The 16,576-nt window shown below is 40.6% G+C and overlaps 1 protein-coding gene across 1 annotated transcript in view; it reads right to left on the reverse strand.

Moving 5' to 3' along the window:
• The window catches only part of TXLNB (taxilin beta), a gene marked incomplete at its 3' end in the record, with an annotated part of 38,246 nt that extends 23,485 nt beyond the window's left edge, over nucleotides 1-14,761 (reverse strand). The window contains exons 1-2 of the mRNA XM_079779663.1: nucleotides 14,310-14,761; nucleotides 4,145-4,236 (exon numbers count right to left, since the gene is read on the reverse strand). Of these exons, the coding sequence (XP_079635789.1) occupies nucleotides 4,145-4,236; nucleotides 14,310-14,748 (531 nt within the window). The 5' untranslated portion in view covers nucleotides 14,749-14,761. The remainder of the gene's footprint in view (nucleotides 1-4,144; nucleotides 4,237-14,309) is intronic.
• Between the last annotated feature and the right edge of the window lie 1,815 nt (nucleotides 14,762-16,576).

Here is a 16,576-nt window from a genome sequence, read left to right on the forward strand (position 1 = left end):
TCACCTCCTGTTCATAGGATGTATGAGGTCCTTTCACTTTGCATATGTTTATTAGATAGGGGTGAAACGTCTCATACTTATGTTTAGACTGGAAATGATGTATTGTCCTTTCTTAAAATTTACGTATTGTTGTTGCCTTTATGGTTTAGATTTTACCCTTTGAATATTAAACCATATATCAGCATTTCTCAGCCTTAGCACTATTGATCTTTTGGGCCAGATAATTTATTTTGTTTTGGGGGCTGTCCTGTGCACTGTTTAGCAGCATTCCTGACCCCTACCCACCAGATGCTGGTAGCACACCCCCAACCCCCGATTGTGACATCCAAAATATCTCCAGACAGATATTTCCTATTGTCCCATGGTGGGCGAAACTGCCCCCTCCGGGGGAACCTGCCCTATGTGATTGATCTGAGTGTCAGGAAGAGGATACCGTACATGTGTTTCATAAGTTGGAAGTGATAACCTGTGCTTGCTCATCAGCCATTTAATGTTGTAGTTTATACAAGATCATACACATCTGAAATTTAGCTAGGTCAGTCTTGCTTTGCTTTAAATAAAACCCTTAACTCTCCGATAATTTTTTTATTTTAGAGTGTGGCTTATTTTGTATAATTAGTTCAGATTTACGTAAATGCATATGAAGTGACTTGATTAATGAAAACAAACATATTGCAACCGAGTCAACTTCAGTCCGTTGCTGGCTTTGTGGTTTAACAATGAATGCACTTAGACACAGTTCTATACACTTGTAACAGGCATATAGGATTTTTATCTGAAAGTTCTCTTGTTCTCTCTTTTGTGTTATTAAATTAAAAAAGTAAAATTGGTGCCAAGAACTAAATCACAATAGTATTAGCGAAGTTGTTGTAACTACATTAATATTGAGGAAATTTGCAAAGAATATTTCTCCTAGCTCATTTCTTAATTTAGTCATGAGATATTCTTATTTATTAATGAACTTATCCTTATTTATAAATGAATACCATAGTAGATACTATTACAAAACTCCAAATCTATAAGGATGAGTGAGCTGGAGTGGCACTCCGATTCACAGCTTTGAATTTGATGATTTATTCTATGCTAACACTTACATTTCAGACACTTTCTGTATTAATATTCAAACCAGTGAGCAGGAAAATAGGTTTTAGTCTCCAAGTAAAAGATTAAAATTTCTGATAATTTTTTCTTTCTAAAAAGTAAAGTTAATGGTTTTTTTGGGGTCCATTTTCTCCTGTGTTTTCTAGAATGCTCTTTGGGGTTTTAACGTTTATTAGACATGATACAAATGTCAAGGTATAGTAAGTAAGGCTTGCATTGAGGAGCTCTCTGGAAGAGTAGCCTCCGTGGGGATGACTGCTTGGCTAGATGGTGAGCAGATGCTGGGAGTTCCCTGAGACCAAGGTGAGCAGCCCTGGCTTATGCAGAAAATATTGGGCAGAGTGGAGAAGTGATTCTTCTTCAATGTACTGCTGTGGGGCTGGAGTACCATGAATGGCTTCCTGTGTGAGTCTGGAATGCCACACAGTCAAGTATGGAGCATGGTGTTGGAAACAAAACATGGCATTGGTATGAATAGCTACATTGAAGGGGCAAAGGAAAAATGATGTGGAAAATATTGAAAAGAGCAGGATGGACAGATGAGAATGGGAGCCATATTTTCTGGAAAAATATTTTTGACACCTAACTTATTTTATGGTATTGAAATTGTTCATAGATGGTTAATAGCCAATGTTAAATAAGTTGCAATAAAATTGATACACTGGTAGTTACTTTATAAATTTCTACCATTCTTTTGGAAAGCAGTATGGCCATAAACACACAAAAACAAAAGGCATTCATACTGTTTGATTTAGTGATCCCAATTCTGGAACTTTTTCCTAATATAAAAGAGAGAGAGCAGGAACAAATCGAATGTGTGATAATGTTCACTGCAGCAAACACTGGAAGGAATTTTAAATGTCCCAAAATTAAAGAACCAGTAGGTATGTCTACTTTATGGAAAATGACAGTGCTTTTACAAAATATAATTATGAAGACTATAAACTATATGAGAAAATATATGCCATATGAGCCAAAATACCAGATTCCAAATTACAGTTGACTCTTGAAAAACATGGGTTGGAATTACATGGGTCCACTAATGCATGGAATTTTTTCAATAAATACGTATAGTATTGTAAATGTGTATTTTACTGATTTGAGAGAAAGAGAGAGAGAGAAACATAGCTTTGTTATTTCGCTTATTTATGCATTCACTGATTACTTCTTGTATGTGCCCGGACTGGCGATTGAATCCAAAACCTTGATGTATCAGCATGATGCTCTAACCAACTGAGCTACCAGGCTAGGGAATTGTATTTTTCTTGTCCTTATGATTTCTAAGTAATGTTTTCTTTTCTTACTCTTTTTAAGAATACAGTACATAATACATATAACACACAAAAATGTGTGCTAATAGACTGTTTGTTATCCGTAAGGCTCTGGTCAACAGTAGGCTATTAGCAGTTAAGATTTTGGGGAATCTAAGGTTATACTCAGATATTTTATTATGCATGGGGTCGGTGCCCTAACCCTCATGTTGTTCTAGGGTCAACCGTATATTACCTCATGATGGTAGTTATAATAATAAAAGGTATCTCTGCATATATAGCAGAACTGGAAAGGAAGATGTATAAATCAATGTTTTGTTTTGTATTTTAAATATGGGATTAGAGATATTTTTACTTGAATTATGTGTTCAGCATTTTTCTTATAATGATATGGGTTATATAATGAACAATAATTAAGAAGCATTGTTGGCAGAGGTAGGCAATAAGGTAGTCTCTCAGGATTTCAGAAGTTCTGTGAGTCTATTGCAAATCCCTGACTCATAACTGGGATTACAGGACTAAAGTTAGAATGAAAAGGAAAGAAAACAGGTCATTCAAATTCTACTCCATCAGGTACCTAAGGGGTTTGTGGGCCTGAAGCTCATTCAGTTCTGGAGTTCCTCTTTTTAAAACCCAAACCCAAAAATACATAATGAAGAAAAGAAGAGTATGTCCAGGGCCTCAGAGGCGCCTGTGCAAGTGAGAGGCCCTGACTCATAGCTGCTTTGGCTGCCCAGTGAATCTGCCCTTGGGAGCAAGGCAACCCGCTGCCTGGAGGAATTGTTCTGCTGTGTGAGTGGACGTAAGTTTCATGCTGTCACCACTTCTCTAACAGAAATAAGCAAGTTAAATATTTTTTTAAAGAAAACAAGCAAAAGTGAGAGAGAAGCTCATGGCCTTGCTTCACTTGAGAGGGTGCCACCTCTCAGCTGTGGGCTTTGCACACCCCAGGGTAGTACACAGGCTGCTCATGTCACTCCTTCAGCAAGTGTGGGGAGGGTTCATTGAAACCAGACAGGCTGGCTTCACTGAATGCTCCCCCTTTTCCGCCCTGCCCATTGCAGGAGTGCTGGTGAGGAAACAGCACACATCCTGGCTTCTCTGAGGTCCGGGCGGGGCTGCCCTTCCTCCAGTAGCCTTGACTTTTTATGAGGGAGACTGAATGGGGAGGACCTAGAACTGGGCGCAATATGGTTCACATCAAACACTGTGCCATGCCGGTGGGGGTGGGGGGGTGGGATGAGGGGGTGGGGTGGGGGGAGGGCCGGAGAATGTAGATCAAAGAGAATAAGTGAGTGAATAACTAATTAGTTAACTGAAACTAAAAAGTCATCAAGACTAAATGAGAATGTGTCACAAACTGAGGGTGTGGGATTAACTCAACCCTCTTCCTGAGGGAACCCCCTCCAAAAACCTGAGCACAGAATGGAATGAAAGTTTGCCTTTTGTTTTATTGCAAAGCCAAAAAGAACTTTAAAATATCCAGAATTTTCAATTATCTGTAATTTTCTGTTCCATCCCCCAAATTGCACACGTACTCAAAGGTAGAGTAGACTCCAGCACTACCTTCTTTCCCCACTCGGCTACTATTCCTCGGATTTTTTTGTTTATTTTTTCTATAGAAATTTTTGCTTTTATAAATTCTAGCTTTGGCTTATCTGAGCTAACCAGTCATGGTTGTAATGATGGACCTAAAAAATGAACAGCCCCCCTTTCTCAGCTCTAACTGAGCATGAATCTTTCAGACAAAAAGAGTTAATCAAAGATCTTACCAATTCAGCATACTTCTTGAATAAAAAATCAAGCTTTTCTTCAGGTGTTTGCAACTTGTTTAGATTTTGCATTAGCAGGTTGGCTTCTTTGCCTTAAGAGAAAACAAGAACAGTGAAGATGTTTTTAAAAGTAAGTGTTGAGCTAGAAGTCAGATGATGTGGGCTAGAATCTCAGATTGTCCATTTGCTAGTTACTATCATTTTCTTCTCCTATAAGAAAGGTAGGCGTCTTGGATGACACCTACCTTACGGAGTAAGTGAGGATTAGTTGAGAAGTTGATGAAAGTATGTGCTACAGCATCAGGCTCATGGTAGATTCTCAATATAACAGTAGTTCCCAAGAATCCATTCTTGTTATTCCCCCCCCCCCCCCATATTCTAAATGTTCAATAGAATTTTAAATATTTTAAAAATATTCAAAAGAATAAAATAAACTGACTTTATGAAAGAATAGATCACCAATTTTCCCACATTAATTAACTTAAAAAAAGAAACAAAACAGTCCATCAAAATTTCTGACTACTATGAAACAGCCATCATTGAGTTGCTATAATTCCAGCCCAAAACAGAAACTTGACAGTTTTATCTGTCTTTTTTTTTTTGGTGTTGCTATTCTTTTAGTACCTTTTTCCTCACTTTTGGGGGAATCAAATTCTCTTGTTTCTGTGCATGAGCCCATCCATGAGTTTTGAGTGGGAATACCTCTGATCATATTTCCTATCAAGCAGAGAGTAAAATCAATAGATAAAGAAAATAGACCCATGACATGCACGGTCTTTTCCAGGCCTTTGTGTGTCTCTTTGGTTACAGGTTAAGCCTTCCTGGGCCTTCCCTTCTCCCTCCCAGGACTTAATCTCTGTTGGCAGTTTCATTTTCTGTTCCCAGTATGGGTTTATGCTACACTAAAAACTCATCTGTTCATGATTATTGAATGGTAATCCTCAGATTCTTTCCACCTCCGCTCCATTGTTCTTCCTTTTGTCTTCAGCTCAAACTGTCCAGTTTGCCTTCCTGTGGTGCCCAGAAATCTTGTCTTTAAGTAGCCATTAGGAGGAGAGGGACCCCGAGGCCTATGTGTACCACTGAGTGTACATTTTCAAAAGTCCAATCCGGGTGGAACAGAGTGACAACCACTCTGTCTAATCAGAATAGGTCAAGCCCCACAGTGGAGCCCATGTTTCTCAATATTAATATGTTTAAGAATATTAACAACTAGAGGCCCGATGCACGAAATTCATGCAAGGGCCTCTGCTGTGACCCCCGCCCGCTGCGGCTTTGTCGGAAGGAAGGATGTCTGGAAGGACATCCAATCTAATTAGCATGTTACGTTTTTATTATTATAGATTTGGACAACCTTTCCCTCATGACCCAGCATTTCCTGTTTGCTGGAATTTTTGCTTTCATCCCAGATAAGAAGAGAAATCATGAAATTAGGGTTGCCAGGTTAAATACAGGACATGGAATATAGTTGTTCTAAAAAAATTATTTATCTAAAATTAAAATATTCCTGGCCATCCTTTGTTTTTATTTGCTAAATCTGTTAACTCGAATGGCTTCAAAGAACTTTAGGTCTAGAAAGAACTTCAAAGAGCACACAGACAACTGATTCTTAGATAAGAATCTAAGGCCCAGGGAGTCCAAAGTTACATGATTAGTACTGGCAGAGCCAAGGCCTAAATCCAAAGTTTGTCTACTTGCTCTAAATCACTTCACTCCCTTGTGGAATTTTGATGCCAGGGAAGCCAAGAGAAATAAAAGGAAACTATTTTTGAAAAAAAAAAAAATGACCTCATTCCTAACAGCTGGTTTTGTCTATCTTTGTCCAGTGAGCCAGTTCATATTAGAGACATAGCCTAAGACAGGGGAGAAGGTGGGTGTGAGAGGTGCCCCATCAGCTCTCCAATCATGGCCTGGAATAACATGCTGCCTTTAAACTGACAATCACTGCTGTTCCCCTCCTCTCCCTCCATGGGCTTTGAGTTATTTCTCTAGCAGCAGGGATGAGTTTGCATGGTACAGGTCAGGCCGTCCTTTCACTCTTGTCTTCAGTTTGGGGAAGGTGCCCACATTAAGACTGCTGTCCTGAGTTAGTGTCATCTGTGAAAGGCAAGACACTGCACTGTTGATCACATTGGGCCCAGGATCCAGCACAGCGCTTGCTCCGTGACAAGTGCTCATCAAATGTAGGTAACAATGGAACAAAACAAAGCCAGCCAGTGCACACTAGTGTCAAATGAATACTGTGTGACTGGCTAGAGGAAAGATAGGTCTTATTGTCACCGGTGGCATTTAGTGTATGCTAGGATAACTTGCAGTGTGAGTATGGACACGTAAAACCATTACATGTCTCGTTTGGGGGGGAGATAGAAACACTTGAGTGAGTCCAATGGCTCTCTTTTTCCCCCACATTAAGTATCTTTCTCCTTTTTGTTTTCTTTAACTGTGAGAAAAGGGTTGCTTTCTTTTTTTGATCATCACACTCACTGAGGTCTCTTCCCATATGCTGTTATTTTGCATAGAAGAATGACATTCAGAAACATCATCAACTCTTCAAAAGTGATTTCTCCCTTCAACAACAACAACAACAATCCAAGAAATCAGAATCAGGCATGTGTAGAATTCATAAATTAGCAACATCAGAGAATTTATTTTTAAGCTTTCGTTGATTTTGCTGGACTGGAGTGGTGAATGGGATTATCATAGAGGAGGGGAATACACAAAGAGATTTGCTCATCTTTTAAGAAAGGCTGTAATTATAGTTCCACAGAAATGGGGTCATTTGGTGGCAGTGTTGGTCACAAGAGGAAAAATTACTTTATTCAGCGTCATTTATTGGGAGGGGATGATCTGTCTTCTCCTCAATGTGCCATTCAAAAGCAACGTGGTTGTGAAATTAGTCATAAAGAAAGCAAGGGACTGACCTGAAGTCCTTATTAAAGCTGGGCAAGGCATATGGTGGCACGTGGCCATTACCCTACAGAATGCTCAGTTTGGTTGAAGTCTACACGAAAGAAGAACCACCTGTGCTGCAAGAACAGCCATGTCACATGGCTCTGGCCATTGATGCTATTGTAGACTGCAGGCGTATTGGAATATAAAGGAATTATTTCTACATCAAAGAAACGAAAAGCCTTAAATTAAGACAATGAAGTTAGCTATAGAAATGTGGACTGGGATTTTTCTTAAACTTTTAGCAGCATGATAACTATTTATGCAAATTTTGGTGACAAATTGTCTAGCTATAATGAGTGTTCAAAACTGCTTTTTCTCTTGTAAAATTATCTTTAAGAACTTTGGTGCTAAAATTTGGCCTTGAATACACATGTGCACCTATCTTCTCTCTGATTTCCAAAAGTGGTGGAAGAAGCTTAAAGCAAGAAAAAAAACTGTGAATTTTCTTTTCAAATGTTAGACCCAGAATATTTCAATGTTAACTTTGTTTTCCATCTAACATAATTTAAAGATAATGAGTGTAATACAAATAATTCCTGAACACCTATAGATATCTTTTAAGGGAAATATGTATGTATCGATGTATGTAGACAGGAAGGATAGTATAGTTAAATTCACACTGGACTCAGGTTGGGGGACGTGGGTTCTAGAACTGACTGCATAGTTCACCAACTAGTGACCTGTTTACAGACTCTTAAACTTTCTGTGCCCCATTTTTCCTGCCTATAAAATTAGTGGGTTGACTAAATGGATTCTGAGTTCAGCCTCTAAAATTTGATGATTGCATGACTGAAATAGCTTTAACTATTTTTAGCTTGATACAGATAACAACAACAACAACAACAACAAAATAACATTATTTGGTTGACATATTTGTTTACCTCAAATGTTCTGGTCCACTTTTAAAATTTATAAAGATTCTCTTACCCCCTCACTGTTACCTCATATAGTCATGGTTTTTGTTTGCTTTGCTTGTTTTTACTAATTACATCAGTTTTGAAAATACTATCTTCCCAGTGTTTTCTAGTCACATTGTTTTCCATTCAGCTGACATTTTATTTCTCTTGTATTTTAGTGACCTTATTATATGTAATTGGAATTTTGGCTTCTCACTCATTTGGACTTCTTATTAGTTCTGTTAATGTGTTTAAACTACTAGCAATTCCTTGGCTATAACTATAAAGAAAAACTTCTTAAAAAGAAAAAAAAATCTCTAAGTCTAGTAATGAGGAAATTATTCTAGGAAAAAATAAAATAAAGCAAACTTATAATAAAAAAGAAACATATTAGAAAGAACAGTAAGAAATGAATATATCCTTTCTCAACTCGGTTCAAGTTTAGAAGAGAGTACTGATTATTTTGCTTGAGAGAGACTTTTTTTCTCTTCTTCCACCTACTTTTCTAGACCCTCCTCTCCTTTCAGGATCTGGCCTAAGTTTTAGCTTCCCTGTGAATCTACTGTGAACCTTTCAGTCTCTGCTGATTCTTCTTCCCCATGAATTCATCTGGTCTCCTACCATCTCTTCCAGAAAATTGAGCATTTGTTTCAAAGCAGCAGTTTGTTTCCCTCTCACAGTGAAACTAGAAATCAAGCTAAAATGGATGAAACAGATCATCAGGGAAAGTGGCCGTTTTGAGGCAAAGTAAGTAAATGGCTGAAGACACTTTAGAAAAGGAATGTTTTCATCAAGGTGCCCTTTAGAAAGTAGAATTGAAACTCACCTGTTACTAAAAGATGAAACACATTAAGTGAGCTAAGTGAATGCTCCTCAACCAATATACAGATTTTTTATTTTTATGTATATTTGGTTCTGCAATATTAATAACTTCAGAGCTTCCCCTTGCTTTCATTATGAGTAATCTCACAATCACATCAATTAGTTGAATAACCTCCCTTCCCTTCCCTTCCCTTCCCTTCCCTTCCCTTCCCTTCCCTTCCCTTCCCTTCCCTTCCCTTCCCTTCCCTTCCCTTCCCTTCCCTTCCCTTCCCTTCCCTTCCCTTCCCTTCCCTTCCCTTCCCTTCCCTTCCCTTCCCTTCCCTTCCCTTCCCTTCCCTTCCCTTCCCTTCCCTTCCCTTCCCTTCCCTTCCCTTCCCTTCCCTTCCCTTCCCTTCCCTTCCCTTCCCTTCCCTTCCCTTCCCTTCCCTTCCCTTCCCTTCCCTTCCCTTCCCTTCCCTTCCCCTCCCCTCCCCTCCCCTCCCCTCCCCTCCCCTCCCCTCCCCTCCCCTCCCCTCCCCTCCCCTCCCCTCCCCTCCCCTCCCCTCCCCTCCCCTCCCCTCCCTTCCCTTCCCTTCCCTTCCCTTCCCTTCCCTTCCCTTCCCTTCCCTTCCCTTCCCTTCCCTTCCCTTCCCTTCCAGTCTTTAAAACTATCTAAGCTTCAGTTTCCCTGTCTATAAAATCAGTGAGTTGACTAGATGGAATCTGAACTCAGAATGGACCTGCAGATCAGCTCTGTTTTTCTCAGCTTCAAACTGATTTCCTATATGATCAGTTATCAACCTAAATACCAGAAGGTATATTTTATCATTGTTTTGTGCTTGTTACTATGTGGTGCTTGTGCAGCCCACGTAATGTTAACAGAGAGATGATTAATAAGACACTTGTGAGCCTGGAGGATGGTGTGAGGGAAGTAAGGGGGATACTTTAGATGCTAACAAGGTATGTCATGGTGGTCTCTAATGTGGAATCTGTGTGTGTTTTTCAGTTCAGATGCCAAGGAAAAAGTGCCTTTAAAACCTAAGGAGGTTTTACAATGTTCCCCCAACTGCTCCAGTGTATAGGGTGTTGACTGTGGGAGGATATGCAGCCTCTATACGACAAATAAGTCCTGAGTGCTTGGGTTGTAGAGACATGTACAAATGTTCCATGAAAGAAGGGTATTGTGGTCCAATACGTTTAGGAAATGTTGTAAACTATGCCCATCACTGTTGGAGATTTTCATTGTTGTATGCTATATTAAAGGTCAGAGAATTCTGGCAGTTAGGGAAATTTTAACTTGGTCTGAAATTATCAATATCCCAAAGTTGGAAGGTTTTGGGTTAGAGAGTCAGAACATTTCAGAACCTTAAAAATACCAATAAAGCAAATATTGCTTGATAAACATGTAATAATTAAAAACTCATCTTTGATCAAGTACATAAATGAAGTCTAAGCATATATCTTCAGGTATGGGTAGAATCCTATCTAATAAAGAGGGAATATGCTAATTGGCCCTCATGCCATCACAAAGATGGCGGCTCCCACAGCCAATGAAGGAATATGCTAAATTGACTGCCCCACCCTCAAAGATGGTGGTGCCCACAGCCAATAAAGAGGGAATATGCTAATTGACTGCCCTGCCCTCAAAGATGGCAGCGCCCACAGCCAATAGAGGGAATATGCTAATTGACTGCCCCGCCCTCAAAGATGGTGGTGCCCACAGCCAATAGAGGGAATATGCTAACTGACTGCCCTGCCCTCAAAGATGGCGGTGCCCACAGCCAATAAAAAGGGAATATGCTAATTAACTGCCACATCCTCAAAGATGGCAGCGCCCCCCCCCCCCCCCCTAGCCCCGCTGGGGCAGCAGGTGCACGGCAAGGCCGGGCCCACCCCCAGGTGGGCCCGGCAGCTCCGCGCACCTGCCTCCGGAGTCCCCCAGTCCCCTCAGCCCCCCAGCCGCCCAGGGCCAGCCCAAGGCGCAGGCAAGCCTCGAATGGTAGCTGCCCAGCCGCCCAGGGCCACCCAAGGCTCAGGTAACCAGGGCTGGCTGAGGCTTGTGCTGCCGGCAGTGGCAGCAGCAGAGGTGTGATGGGGCATCGCCTTCCCCTGATTGCCAGGTCACCTCCTGCCCCTGAGGGCTCCCAGACTGTGAGAAGGGACAGGCCGGGTTGAGGGACCCTTCTCCAGTGCATGAATTTTCATGCACCGGGCCTCTAGTCCTATATAATAAAATCCCAACGGCCAAACGGCAGAACAACCAGAATGACCAGTCGGCCAGTTGCTATGATGCGCACTAACCGCCAGGGGGCAGATGCTCAACACAGAAGCTGCCCCGTGGTGGTCAGTGTGCTACCACAGTGGGAGCACCGCTCGGCTGACCAGTGGGAGCGCCGCTCGGGATGAGTGGCTGCTCCCACTGCGAACCCCGGGCCGATGAGCAGGAACCCGGGCTGTGATCGTCGCCTCCTTGTCCCAGGCTCCTGCTCCTCGCTCCCTGCCACTTCCTCCGGATGCCTACAGGTCATGCAGTGCCGCCGGGCTTGCAGAGCTGACCCCAGAGGCTGGGAGGCAGGTTCATGGCCACCGTGGGACTGAGGCCTACTCCGCCACCTCTCAGTGCTATTGTCCCTGGGCCCAGCCCCAACTGGGTCCCGTGGAGAGGTAAGTGCTCCAGCTCCATGGGAGATGCCGGATCAGGAAGCAGCCGCTTAGAGGGTGGTCCACAGCCGCTCAGCTGACAGGGATGAATGGTGCTTCAACAGCGTGCTGATCCCCGCAGGCCATGCCCCCCACTAGTGCACGAATCCCATGCGCCGGGCCTCTAGTGATTTAATAAAATTCTCCAAAGAGCTAGATAGATTTTCAAAGAGGACCACAGCTGGCCCTTTATATTTCCCCAGAAGGTGGAGGAAGCACTTTCAGATGCATCAGAACCATTGCTTCCACAATCCATTAGTGTCAAAATTACCCAGGGTGCCTTGGACCTACCAATTCTGAATCTCTGTGCTAAGGAGCGGCATTTTTGACAAATTCTGTATTTGATTCTAATGCATATTTAAGTTGAAAAACCATTGATCTAGATGATATGCAGTGCCATTTAATTGATAAAAGGCCAAGAAGCCTATTAAAATCACTTGCAGGCAACTGAAATAACATTTAAAATAGTGGTTACTGCATATTTAGATTAGCCTAAAATGTTGTTGTAGTTGAAATAGTACAATGATTGGAAGAATATTCTGATGGTGTTCAGAGGAATGGCATGGAAGGGTCAGCAGCTTGGACGCATGTAATTAGAGTGGACCCACCTGGGCACTCTGATTCACAAATATTGGTTCTGATCAAACACATTCAATTGAAATTTGGTAACTTGTGCATGGTGGCAGAATTAGAGTTGTGGAATTTTTTTTCTCTTAATTTTTAAAATTATTTGGTAATTACAAGGTTAATACAGATTTTGAAATAATTCATGAACAGAATAGAAACCAAAATTGGCCATCTTTAACTTTACTCCTACTTTCTTCATATCATCCCCTCAGTACAACACATACAAATTCCTATGTAGAGGTAGTTTTAGAGTGAGAAAGCAAAATAAATTTTCTGGTTAGAAACACTTTAAATCATTCACCCTGCATGTGATTTTTCTCTTGTCTTATGGAACGTTTAACAATGACTAATGCAAAGAGACTTTTTTTTGAGATGTTCTGGATAGAGAAGGAAAAAATAGCTCTGTAACACACGGCAATTTTATTCTCCTTCCCCAAGTTCTCAAACACTAGAGAATTTGCACATTGGAACTTGGTATTATCTGGGTTACTCTTTTGCTGGATGGGTCAAGTAGGCTATTTGAATGTGTCTTTTAGCCCTTTTTGAAAGCATTGCCAGCAGTGGGCTTTAAGCAGCACAGTGATGTCCTATGCCAGCACAGACATACTTTTGGGTTGACAGATAATCTGTTACTGGAGTCTGAATCGAGTTCTAGCTACAACAGCGCACAACCTTTCACTCTGCCACATTGTCTTTCAGAAATGAATAAGATGTGATCACTGCCTTTGATAGATTCTCCATCCAGCTTGGGAGGCTGCTATATAAATAAATGATTGCTGCAGAAAATTTAATAATGAACTAAGGAATGTGATGCTAACTATACCTGGGCATGTCAGGAAACGTATCACATAGCAGGTGGCATTTATAGTGAGTGTTTCAGTAAAATTCACCAAAGAGGACAAGCAGAGGAACATTCATATGCAAAGTAACATGCTTTCATTCCTAGCTAAAGCATTAATTCTCTCACCCTTCTTTCACAACCATTTTTGATGTTCCCAATCCCTCATGGCTCTCCTAACAATTTTCCTGCACCTGCTCTAGCACTTACCCTATGTAATATAATTAGTTTACATGTGTTTTTCCCCTCTTCATACCTAGAGCTCCTTGACTAAAAGGCCATGACAATTTAATTATCTTTGTGCACTTAAGCACAGTATCTCATAAAGTGGAAACATTAATAAGTATTTGCTGAACCAATGAAATAATGAGAGTAAAAATATTTTCTGAAGTTGTTGACATTCTGAAATTGACACAGTTCTGAAGATCTTTGTTAAATAAAAAATATTTTATACAGTAATGGAATATATTACTAAGTGATCTGACAATCATTTTATATGTACAAATCCCAACATTTATATTTTGTTTTAATCCAAATTCCACTTGCTTTGATTTAAACAACTTCCATTTATTCATCCATTCATCCTTACAACAAATATTTATTGACCACCTAGCATGTGCTATCCATTGTCCTGGACCCTAGGCCTCTGATGATGTGCAAATACGTACACAATCCCTGTCCTACCCTTGAAAAGGAGCTAGTGGGGAAGATACCCATTAATTAAATAATCACAGAATAAATGTACATGCTTAAATGCTGATATATGCTAGGAAGGAAAGATACATAGTAAGAAAAAAGTAAGACTTCATCTGTAGTTCAGCTAGGAAAATGCCATTTTAGTTGTAAGCCAAATGATGAGGTAAGTGTCCTAATGACTGAACTGGGGAATGGGGACCCATTTCTAGGTAGAAATATAGGATGTAGGCAGGCCCTGTGGCAGGTTTAAAAAACTGCAAGAGAAGATCAGAATGACTAGTTATTAGGCAGCTGTAGAAGTGGTGATGATAGGGGCAGAGTGTTCAGGAAGGGGATGTTGTGGGGCAGAGCGATGTGAGATAAAGCCGGAAAAAAAATGGTTGGGGTTAGACCATTAGGGCTGAAAGACTATGTTAAGAATTTTACTCTTTGTTCTAAGAATTAAATCATTAAGGACAGAGGGGAGGTGGGTAACATGTTGAAAGTTCACTTTAGCTCTATTGAGGGAAAGCAGCTGGAAGCAAGTACAGCAAGAGAAGTGTAGGGAAACCCTGTAGTAATTCCAATATGAGATGGTCTTTTAGTAAAGGTTGGAGGAAGTGCCCCTCTGGAAGTAACTCAAAGAAAAAGCATAATATAGAATGTGACTACTTGCCTAATCCTTTTAGGATTTTCTTTTCCAATTTTTGCTCTTTATTGCTGGCAGGCTCTTTGACTGCAGGTGGCTCTCCAGAAGCCATGGGTTCTCTCTCGGTCTCTTCAGTGGCTTCCTCACAGTCCCTGTCCCCGTTGTCAGCTGTTTCTGTGTTCTCAGGCTGCTCCTTGGCCTTGGTAGAGGTCTCTTTCCCTGCTGTGCAGGCAGCAGACCCATACGTGTTAATGATGTCTTCCAGTTGTCTATTCAGCTCTTCAGAGATGTCATGAGCCCCTGTTTCAGGCTTCATGTCTGCCTCCCTCGATGGTGCTTGGAGTGGGGTTGAGGAATCCTGCTCACCTGGCTTCCCCAGACCATTTTGACTGGGTAATGATGAACTGCCCCCTGGAGGTGCTGACTGGGGTTCTCCCGAGAGCTGTACAGAGTGATTGGCCTCCATACGGGAGTGGTACCTAGTGGCAAGCATAGTCAGGTTTAATGTAGCGAATCCAGTTGCATGTAAATGATAAGGACATCCCCAAATGAGTACCTACTAATTACAGTTTCTAACATAGAATGAATGTACTTTCACAAACCATAAATATTTCGATTAGGTAGGTAGGAACAGTGGGAAGCTATTTTTCCTAATCGAGTCATACTATTAGCATATTTTTGGTTTTGGTCTTTAAAGTCCAGTAGCATCTCCTATTATTGGCATTAACAGAGTAACTCAAGATATTGTTTTTCATGGTCATATTTGTTATTTTGCTTAGAATAGTCAATATGTGTTATCATTCTCTTAAATAATTCTATGTAGACTTACAATTATTAGGAGTACTTGGATATATACATTTAAAATAATTACATTTCAAATGGTGTTACTTTATCAAAGTGAAAATATTTAATACAAGAGCCACTGAACTAACTAAAAACCCTCATAATAATAATAATGTTTCTTAACTCTATTAATGAAGATTTGTTTGATATGAGTATATTAATATAAATCATTATACTGGATACAGAGCATACTTTCTTGCCTTTCTGGTATTTTCCTTTGCCCAGATGAGCAACATATAAGTACCAAAAATGAAAACACTTTTTTTTGAGGTTCAAACTAGTATCATTTTGTGAATAAGACAGAAAATGAGAAAAGGTATAAATTAACAAACTGGTATGGAAACGTGGTGATGCTCATAATAAAAATTCTTTGAATTCCTATAATATTTTGTTCTAGTATAAAAACTGACTATCTTATAGAAAAAAAGAAGAGAGTACAACATTCTCAGTCAAGCGTTAGGGTAACTTAATTTTTAAGAAATACCAATGTTTAATGAACAGGGAGGGAATGAACTAGAGAAATAATCAAGATATAATATGGGCTCTTTGCAAATAGGGGGCAAGGAATGAGCTGAGTCAAGGATTCCAGGGTTTCTGGCTATTACCAATCTGGGCTTGCAATAGATTTGGCTTAAGCCTTTAAGTTATGGTGCATTTTATTTATAAAATATAGCTTAGGTGATGCAGCTAATTAGCAGGATAACAATATGACAGGATCCCCATAATGCACAGGTTTTGCTGTGGTGGTGGCATGAAGCAAAAACAGAAACACACTGCTCTACACATTGCACGGCTTCCTGCTCCCTTTCTCAGGGCAGTAGATGTCAAATGCTCAAACACCAACAAGAACGGAAAATTCGACGTACAGACATCGCCACCCACTTGTGGCCCTCACTAAGTGCTCGTTAACTTGGAAGGAAGTACCTTTTTCTCTCTCTCACCCATTTTATTCTATTTTTTCTTTTTTATTGAATTTATTGGGGTGACATTGGTCAATAAAATTATAGATTTCAGGTATATAATTCTATAACACATCATCTGTCTATCATATTATGTGTTCACCATCCCAAGTTAAGTATCCTTCCATCTCCATTGATCCTCTTCTACCTCCTCCACCCCTTTCTCTCTGGTAATTGCCATACTGTTGTCTGCGTCTATGAGGGTTTTTTGTTGTTGTTGTTTTTTTTTTTTTGCTTAATCTTTTCACCTTCCTCACCCAGCCCCGAAATCCCCACTCACCCATTCTAATCCACCAACTTTATTATCTAATGATACAGTAAACAGTTTCATTCTCTTCATCACTGAAATTTCTTTATCCCAACCCCTACTTGTTGGGCACACGCATCTATATATAACTGTGCCCGCCCTGAACTTGGAGAAAGACGGGCAGCACCTGCTGTCCAGCCAGAAGCTATTTTAAGCTCTTCTAAAAGGGGCCATGGCATTTAGTG

The sequence above is a fragment of the Cnephaeus nilssonii genome, assembly GCF_951640355.1.
Source record: "Cnephaeus nilssonii genome assembly, chromosome: 9".
NCBI lineage: Eukaryota > Metazoa > Chordata > Mammalia > Chiroptera > Vespertilionidae > Cnephaeus > Cnephaeus nilssonii.